The 9,775-nt window shown below is 33.9% G+C and overlaps 1 protein-coding gene across 1 annotated transcript; it reads right to left on the bottom strand.

The window, feature by feature from the left end:
* Positions 1-2,336: 2,336 nt before the first annotated feature.
* Positions 2,337-8,681, bottom strand: LOC124843615 (glutamate--tRNA ligase, chloroplastic/mitochondrial). The gene is made up of 13 exons (XM_088094969.1): positions 8,415-8,681; positions 8,203-8,321; positions 7,006-7,127; positions 5,940-6,119; positions 5,340-5,458; positions 5,207-5,255; positions 4,737-4,838; positions 4,460-4,562; positions 4,263-4,326; positions 3,581-3,695; positions 3,324-3,424; positions 2,949-3,105; positions 2,337-2,782 (listed from the first exon to the last, which is right to left on the bottom strand). Exons 1-13 carry the CDS (start codon positions 8,633-8,635, stop codon positions 2,558-2,560), a joined length of 1,677 nt encoding a protein of 558 aa, XP_087951095.1. The 5' UTR covers positions 8,636-8,681; the 3' UTR covers positions 2,337-2,557.
* Positions 8,682-9,775: the final 1,094 nt, after the last annotated feature.

Here is a 9,775-nt window from a genome sequence, read left to right as displayed (position 1 = left end):
GTTTATTGATGAATTGAGAAATGTAGATTTAGTGAATTTGAGCTAATATGTTTTTAAGAACTTGGGTATGAAATAAAGTAATAGAAGGATGAGTTTTGGGCATAAAAATGGGATTTTTAACAGATTATAAGATCATGATTTAAGGGAAATTCTACAGTTTTGGAAACTATCTTGGGATCATTTAGGGCTTAGTTGATCTCTTAATGTACAAAAAATCTAGTAGATCGTTTGGGTAAGAAATCGTCTAATAAGATATTGTTTGGGTAAGAGTAGTCTGATAAATCATTTGGGTAAGAGTCGTATGGTAAGAGATCGTCTGGCAAGGAGTCGTCTGGTAGGAGATCTTCTGTAAGGGATCATCTGGTAAGAGATCGTCTAAGTAAGAGTAGTCTGTGTGAGGAGTTGTCTGGCAGAAACTAAGTTGTGGGGAATCTCAAATTTGGGGTTCTGGACATCTGTTTTGGACGTTCTTTAGGTCGTTTTAAGGGTTTTGGTGAGGGTTTCTAGGTTGTTTTCTGTGTCTAGTGTGAGTATCAAGTTACCCTGAAGAAAATTGTATTATTGTGTGGTTATTATTTCCAGATTTTTATTAATGATTTTATACTTGGAATACCACAAGTATGTGATGATAGCGATGATGATGGTTATGAGGTGATTAATGAAGATGTGTATACGTTTATTTATGCTTTGTGAACCTGTTATGATTGATGAATATGATGATGATAAGTGTTTGATAGTGAGACTTTGGAGCGATGGGTAATTTAAGAGGAATCTCAAGGAGAGATTCTATGTTAATGAGAGTTGTGGTGAATGTTTGATAGTGAGACTTTGGAAAGAATGTATCTTGATATTCTACCAACCATTCAGCTCATGTAAAGTGAATGACAGAAAATGGTAGGAGGTCTTTACTAGCCCTTTGTGTCATGTAAGGAAAGACTAACCTCATGGGGAAGTAGGTCATGTGATCCTTGTTTATGATCTACAGAGTATAAATACTACCATGGGTGAAAACCTTCAGCGAAATCTGTCGAATTCAGATCAATGAGGTGAAGATGTTGAGCTATGATATGATCAAGTGTGTGATAGGTTGTGAATGTTGAGATATGATTTCTTATATTAAATTGTAATATGTTGATTTTCGTATACTAGTTTACCCTTACATTTGTGTTGTCTGTCTCTTTTTGCTATAATCTCTTTGGCAATGATCATCATTTGGTGTGAGCAAAAGATGTTCTAAATGTTGGAGTTTAGCATATAAATATGTATACATGCATAATATATATATATATATATATAATATATATATATATAGATATATATATATATATATAAATACGGAGACTTTTTGTATAACAATTTATCTCTTTGAGATATCTCTGTTTAGAAAGTTAAAAAAAATGTGATTTATTGATATAACTATTAGTTGGATAAGATAAACTACATTTTTTTTTTCTATGTTATGTTTTATCAAATCTATATATTTCTTTTAGTAAATTTTATCGGGATGTTACATTCTTCCTCTTTAACATTCTCGTTGCCTTCTTCTTTCTTTATAGTGACAGTGATGGTAGAAATGAAGGCAGTAATGAACTCGGGGTGGAGGATATTTAAGTCTTTTTCCTATTATTATAGGTTCAGTTAGTAATTGTGTGGGTGCAGGAAATAATAAACCTGGGGTAATAGTATGATCAATCACTTATTTTATTAATTATTTGCTAAAACGCAAGAAATATTCATCTAAACTAACACAAGGTGTTTTAACTTTTGCACTGTAGTAGTTGGGAATACCTATCGATGGATTTGGCTATTATGTTTTTAAGTTGTAATCTTAGTTTCTTATTAACACGTACTCTTATTCTATAGGACATGTACTATTGTTATTCAAATTAAATCTCAAAAGCAAACACATGATTTCTTTTACAATAGATATATTTTCCATTATAAAATATTTAATAACTTTACAATTAAAAATCGCAAAAATAGACCTAAACCAAACTGTAAAATTAAATTAAATCAAGCCTATCCAAGTTTAACTTTAACATAGGTGAATGATATTTTTTTTTTTGTTTCTTTTAACCTAACATGGGAGGGTATATTTAACAGTTATTAGATCACTGATTTTAAATAAATGAATGATATTTTCTGTTTATCTTATTTTATTTTATTTGGTCTCTTTCTGAATTTGCCCCAGTTGTATCTCCTTCCTAATCCCATCACAACCTATATACCTACTACCTCTGAACATCACAAAGCACCACAAAATCCACCATGAAACTACAACTAGCAACAAAACCACTGAGCTCCTCATCATTACTCAAATAGTTAAAAAAAATACATTATTCCAAAATATCCATGTTTCCAAATCAATATATTAGAAAATACATCTAGTCACATTGAAACAAACGTTTATATATAAAAAATGAAACTCATTATTAAGCCTGAACAAGACCCCTCGGAAAAATTACAAAAAAAAAACATTTCTGTACTCAAATTTGCATGAAACAGTAGTGTAAAAAACCATGGTTTTATTTGATAGACCTTGATAGTGAAATCTCAGTTAGACAGAAGCAGCAGTCTCTTTGACAGGTTGATCCTTGGACAATGTCTCCCAGTTGATTTGCCTAAGCATTTTGAATCTTTCATCCAATGTCACAAAGCCAGTTTCAGGAGCCACTACATCACTAATTCCAGCTTTATAGAGCAATACAACACTTGCCCCTATGTCAGGTCCATGAAGTTTTCCAGTCAACAGAACTCTAAGAGGCATGAAAAGTGATTTTCCCTTGAACATGAAAGTGGAGATGTTTAGTTTGATGAACAAACTCTTTAACACAAAAGAACAACAGGCTTTAAACACATTTGACCAAAATTAGGGGCTGAAAGAACACATTTTTTCCAAAATACTTTATCAATAGAATGCAAGTGGTGTTTAAGACTGTTCAGCTCACCTTCCGCTTAAGCGATTTACCAAAGCCTTTCACCCACTTTTGCCAGCCGGCATGGCCGTCTTCAAGTGCTGCCACCAGATCACCACTATCATAGGCTGCCAATAGGCTATCGGCAAACTCAGAAAGATTATCTTGCAAGAGAGGTTCTGCTTCATCGCTGCCACCAACATGTAGAGTTGTAACTACTAATAGTGCAAATACCACTGCCATTATAAATAAACACTTATCTACAAATACAATACACAATATTATAGCCAGCTACAAGTTGTGACCCTCAGACTTGCAAAGCTAAATCCACAATAGCATGCACATCTTAACCTTGTTCATTTTATATGGCCAATTGAAAAATTCCATCTTAGAAGAATGAGTAATCACCTCTGTAAAGTAGAATGCAAAGGATAAGAAAGCAAGTTAGTAAGGGCCTTGTCTGCATCATTTATCAAGTCAATCCCATCCTTAAGTAGTTGAACAGTTTCCTGTTAGTCAATCGTGTGTTATCACTATTGAGTCCATTGTTGCAAGATGGGTCAAAACCATATTAAAAAAAAAAATCACCATGCTTCAGAAAATGAAGCTAAGTAGATTGTATTTATGAGGAGTCTGAATCAAGAATGCATGCAATTAGATCTCACATCAATAAAAGGTCCAGCTGATACTGTGACTATGCCAGATGTCTTCCAGTACTCTCCAATAAGTTTGGTCAACTCCTCCAATGGACGTCCTCTTAAATGTTGACCATTCATCCACCTAAATTGAAGGCATAAAGTATATTACAGGGACATTAATTGTAATAGTTGTTTACTTTCATCAACAATGCCTCAGAACAGCCACTTATAGAACCTTATATTACAATTTGACTAAATAAACTCATTGTACATATAATCATAAATGCAACATTTACTCTGCAAGAGAAATGAGACTTGTATTTTCTGTTGGATTTTTGAAGTTGTACTTTCAAAATACACTGATTTTGATACATAAAAAAGTTTTTAATATATTTCATAATATCAAAATGAGTGCATTTTGAAGGTACAGCACCAAAATCACAGCAAAGAACCTGGACTTGAGAAATGCCAGTTAAGTAGTAACAATAAAAGTGTGTTGAAGAAAGTGTGCTATAGAATATGCTGCTAGCACTCCCCATCCTAGACTTGATGAAAGAAAAACAATAATTTCCCATTCAGAACAAAACCTGCCTGTATTTAGTAATTGTAAGAAATTTAACCCATTTGAGCTCAAAATGCAGGATATAAGCTAGCTGTGGAAATAATACACCGATTATGCTTACAAAGTAGGCAAAAAGCAAGAAATTACCTTAACTTCGTTGAGTCAAAGATAGCACCACTTTTATTAACACGTTCAATAGTGAATTTTTCAACTGTTTACACAAGAAATACATTCTTAAGGTAAGAAAATTGCCAAGTAAGTTTCCTGTTCAGAAAACAAAATAGTACAAGATATGAAATATTATGATAGTATTCTCAAAAAGTAGAGTAACAAAAATCACTAACCAAGTTGATCAAGAGTATAAAACTCATTTTCAGTGCCATCTCCCCAACCTAATAATGCTAGGTAATTCACCATTGCTTCCGGTAGGTATCCCATCTCCCGGAACTGTGAAAGAGCAGTTATAAGAGTTTGAAATTAATTATTCATTACAAGAGAAGAAACTTAATGGAAACTTACATAGTAAAAAACTATGAAGGAATGAGAATCAAGTGAGACCTCATAAATCACAACACGATTTTAAGACGGATAAAAGATGGAAAAAGGATAAATCAACCTCACCTGTCCCACTGATGTTGCTCCATGTCGTTTTGATAATTTGCTCCGATCAGGAGCTAAAATCAAGGAAACATGTGCAAAGAAAGGCATGGGAAATCCTAATGCCTGTAAACACATTCATGTCCGGATGTCGAACAAACCTTAATTAGTAACCAAGATTAATGCATGACTTAGGAAAAAATATTAAAAAATAAGTAAAATATTGACCAATGGTTTAAGCCCACATTGACATTCCAATTGATAATATATGAATCACTTAAAAATACAACTTAAATTTTATCAGTGATACCATACATACCGCTCTACACATAAGTCAAATAAAACCACGTTCAATCAATATTTTAAGTAAATTCAAATTTCATTTTGGTGTTGACTTGAATTGAGAAACAAAAACAATGATAGACACTTTGAATTTTAAGGAAAAACTGATGCTGTAAAAGGTGATATGATATACTACATGGTTCGTATTTTACCTTATATATTAATGCCTGCCTTAGAGTGTTTGGTAAATGCTCCTCTGCCCTGAATTCAAAATATTTAACAGAATAAATCAGTGAAAAAAAAAATCTTAGACATTCTGATTAACTAAGAAATTATAATCACTACCTGATAACATGGGAAATTGCCATGGTAACATCATCTACCGTTACACAGAAGTTATAAACAGGCTGGCCATTACTCCTCATTATCACAAAATCTCCAAGTGTATCCAAGTTCCAACTAACCTTCAAGATACTACCAAAGGTAAGTTAATAAATAGCCAGTAAATGTTATTTTGGAAGAAATCTCATGCTTCATTTTCCATCAACTCAAATGTATGAAAAAAAAAGGCAACACAAAGGCGAAAACAAGCTTTCTCTGAAAATTAGTCAATTTTAATTTATTCCCAATGAAAATGCATGTAGTCAGTCTTTACTGATCACATGGCATAATCAAATTATGCCTGTAAGTGATATATGTATCATGTCACAACTGAAAAAATATAACCCTCTAGGCTAAAGGGAATCTTCAGAAAAAAAATGCTAAATCCACAGCATCACATATATCTTCTGTATCTATAGGGGATCACTGATACAAAATTATAGGATAAGATAAAATACTTCCAAGATATCAGTTGATTCTGTATATTCAAAGAAATGAAGGAATTTATTTCTATCACTCACGAGAAAATGACAGAAAAATCAAAAAATGATGGAAAGAACTCACTTCGCCTCGAATTAAGTCATTAATTTTTAAACTTCCTTTAGGGACTCGAAACCGGTATGTATAAGGAGTCCCTTTTGCCAGCTCTTCTTCAACTTCCTCATCTCTTGCGCTGGCCCATTTACCTGTGTACACCGGTGGCAGATTCTTTAGTTTAGCATCCTCCTTCATCTTCTCCAGTTCCTGTTAAATAAACAAAAGCTAAGATTAACAGGTAACCTTAGCATTTATGATCAAAGATATAAAAGCACCAAAACTAGTTCAGTAAACAATGGCCAAATTCTAATGGCCCAACCTCATAATCTCGTTCTTCATTTTAAGTGGTACACATCCCAAAATAAGAAACTTTTGTGAAACCAGCTCTCAATAAACTGAACCAAAAATTGAAGCTGAGGAAGCTTTTACGTCAGGTCAAATCTTTCAAAAAAGGATTTCAAATTTAAAATTTTGGATGACGTGCAACGAAGGGAAAACAGTCTAATGGCACACATTTTGAAGCATATGGGCAAAATTGGCACTTCATATCTTAAGTGTGTACTTCACATTAGCTTATTTCAGGAAAATGTTTTTTATTTTTTTTGCAGCTTCTTAAGTTTCCATTTGGAGAGCTATTTCTCATAATTTGGGTACATTTCTTCAAGCTTTAAAAAAGGCAATTCTCTTGGGGGAAAAAAGCTAATAAATTGTTGGAAAATTTTCACAATAAACATATTCTTTTAAACAATCTTTACTTAAAAAATCCCACTTTTAATACGCAGACACAAACATAAGGCATAAATAAGCAACACCCCCCCCTCCCCCCCCCCCCCCCCCCCCCCCCCCCCCCCCCCCCCCCCCCCCCCCCCCCCCCCCCCCCCCCCCCCCCCCCCCCCCCCCCCCATGCCAGCGCCCCCCCCCCCCCCCCCCCCCCCCCCCCCCCCCCCCCCCCCCCCCCCCCCCCCCCCCCCCCCCCCCCCCCCCCCCCCCCCCCCCCCCCCCAAATACATGCAAACATGCTAAATCATCAAAGGTTACAAACATTGTCGAGTCCAGATCATTACATTCACATGAAGCAAGTTCCAAAACATACCTCATTAGAACAGAAGCAGCGATAAACATGGCCAGATTGGTGTAGGTTTTGTGCATATTGTTTGTATAAAGAATTCCTCTCAGACTGCCTGTAAGGACCATAATCCCCTCCAACACCAGGCCCTAGCAAATTCACCATAACATACAAATATACACACTTAACCATCAACAAATATACCACCAAAGCAAAACCATTACAACTGCTCAAGGAAAAAGATTACTGAACACCCGTATGTTATTTGTCAGTAATGATGCAACGGCATTTCTCTCTCTCTCTCTCTTCCTATCACATCAACTTACCCACCATACTTACATTTCTCTTTTTTCTCTCTATCCCTGTCAAATGTCAAATAGCTTTAAGGAGACCGCAAATCATCTTTGATGTAGGTATAGTGGATTATATGACAAGAAAACGACATAAAAAGGGTGTCAAATATCCTTGGTCTATAAGGTAAAAGATTAGTGGATGCCCAATGTTAAGTGACACCAAGAGGAAAAAAAAGTGATAGAAAAGAGAGAAATATAGATATAATGAATTTCCTGTATCATCTTCAGCACTTGTTGTTTCTCTCTAACTCTTCCTTCTTATAATATAATATACATGTCAGACCTACTCCTCTTTTTCTCCTTCTAGGTGTTAAATAGAGTGTTGTTATCCATTGCTATTTTCCCATATATAATTGATGATGATATAAAGAGATAGACAAATAAGGGGTGCCAAATGGAACAAATCACTCTTCAATGCACAATCACCAACTAATCCTCCTCCCAATCAAGTCCAAGCCGTTCTATTTATCATTTCACTAGGCATCCTGTTATTTGTTCATATACAAATTAATTATAGTGTTGCAAATTATGCTGCAAGATAGACTTTTTAGCAAACTAATGTACCCCAAAGTCAGAAGGCTCCACATTGTGCACAGACTAAGCCTTACATATGCAAAAGAGATGTTTCTATATTTGAACTCATAACAAACAAGTCACCAAGGCAAACCCTTGCCGTTGCCCCAGGGCTTCCCCTCTCATAAGGAAAGTTTTTTCACTTGAACTATATATCTATGATGTCATTCAGAGATTCAATTTTCTTATCTCTTTTAAATCTCCATTCATGCGTAGGTTTTACTTTAATTAAAAGTGCCTATAATATAGAGGTATTAATATATCATCATCATTGTTGAATGCACACTCACTCGCTCACCTTCATCCCAATCAAGCCCAAGCCAAGAGAGATCTTTGAGCATGGCCTCCTCAGACTCCCTTGTGGACCTCTCCAAGTCAGTGTCCTCAATTCTGAGCACAAATTTCCCACCTTTGGACCTGAAATCGTAACCCCAACACACCACATAGCGGAAAACTCAAAACCAAAGAAGACCCACTATTTAAATTGAATTTTTATGATGAAAAATGAACCTGGCGAACAAGTAGTTGAAGAGGGCCGTTCGAGCACCGCCGACATGGAGATTTCCCGTTGGAGACGGAGCGAAACGGACGCGAACGGGCTGCTCTGAGAGAGCAGAGACTGAGAAACGGCGTCGTTTGAAAAATAGGAAGGTGCGAGGGGCGTGAGAACGGTGGAAAATGGGAGGAGCAACGAGCTTGGACCATGGCGTGCCGCCACTCAACAACGCCATTTCCGTCTTCTTTTTTTCTGTGTTGTGTTTCACACTGGATAATGGTTTTGTTTCTTATTCATGTTTCTCTTGTTTGAGAGAAAGTAAAATAAAATAAAAATTGATAACAATTTGTAACAATTAATTAACTTAAATAAACACAATGTCTATAATTATTTTTAATAATTCTTTTGGTATATATATTTTATCGTGGATTTTATTTTTATTAATCTAAATTATTTTATCAGATTTTGTAGTTTTTTATAATTGTTTTTTAAGAATATTTTTTATAATACTTTTTATTTTAATATTAATTAAAATAATTAGGTTTTATTAAGTTGACACAGGTAGATGATGTCGCATGATACTCTCATAACTTTTTTACTTCCTAACATCCATATCATAGGTGAAATAAAAGAATTTTATTATTTTGATAAAAGATGTAATCTTCTCCATACAAAAATAATTATATCATTCCTTAGTTCTTATTCTTATAAAGTTATTTATATTTATTTAGTCATTTATACAAAATTATTTATATTTTTTAAATTATATTTTTTTACTTATAAAAATACAGCAGCTTGAGAACGTGTATACATTATTTTAGCATAGTGATAATAATAACTAATTTTTATTATAATGAATGATTTTAATTATATTAATTATTTTTATTGTCTTAAAAGATGAGCACACAAACACTAGTACTTCTAATTTTATGAACAATAACTGGTTTACTTTTTTTTAAGAAAAATATTTGTAATTATCACAAGGAGAAAATTAGTTGAAAAAATTTAATAAATAATAATCGCCTTTCATATTTTTGATAAAATTGTATTCTCTTCCCTATGTTGTTAATAGAGTAAGAATTATATTTTTTATTTATATAAAACTCATAGGAAAATATAATAATAAGTTAATATTGTGTTGTTTGTTTAAGGGCTGTTGTGTAAAATAAGATAGAAAGTAGGTGTTTGGAACTTTATTACATGTGTGGTAGAGTAGGGTCAAGACAACTCACATAGAATGTCTTATAAGGAAAACATTTTCCTTTTTCTTTTTTCTTTTATCTATAAAAAAAATTAAAAAATATAATCTTGGATGCATGTACATACACTAAGTTTTTACATTCCAAAACACAACTTCTCAAGTTCCCAAAAAGAA

This window comes from Vigna umbellata, chromosome 7 (assembly GCF_029865625.1).
Source record: "Vigna umbellata cultivar VRB3 chromosome 7, Vumbellata_1.0, whole genome shotgun sequence".
NCBI classification, from domain to species: domain Eukaryota; kingdom Viridiplantae; phylum Streptophyta; class Magnoliopsida; order Fabales; family Fabaceae; genus Vigna; species Vigna umbellata.
This window is presented reverse-complemented; position numbering and strand designations above follow the sequence as displayed.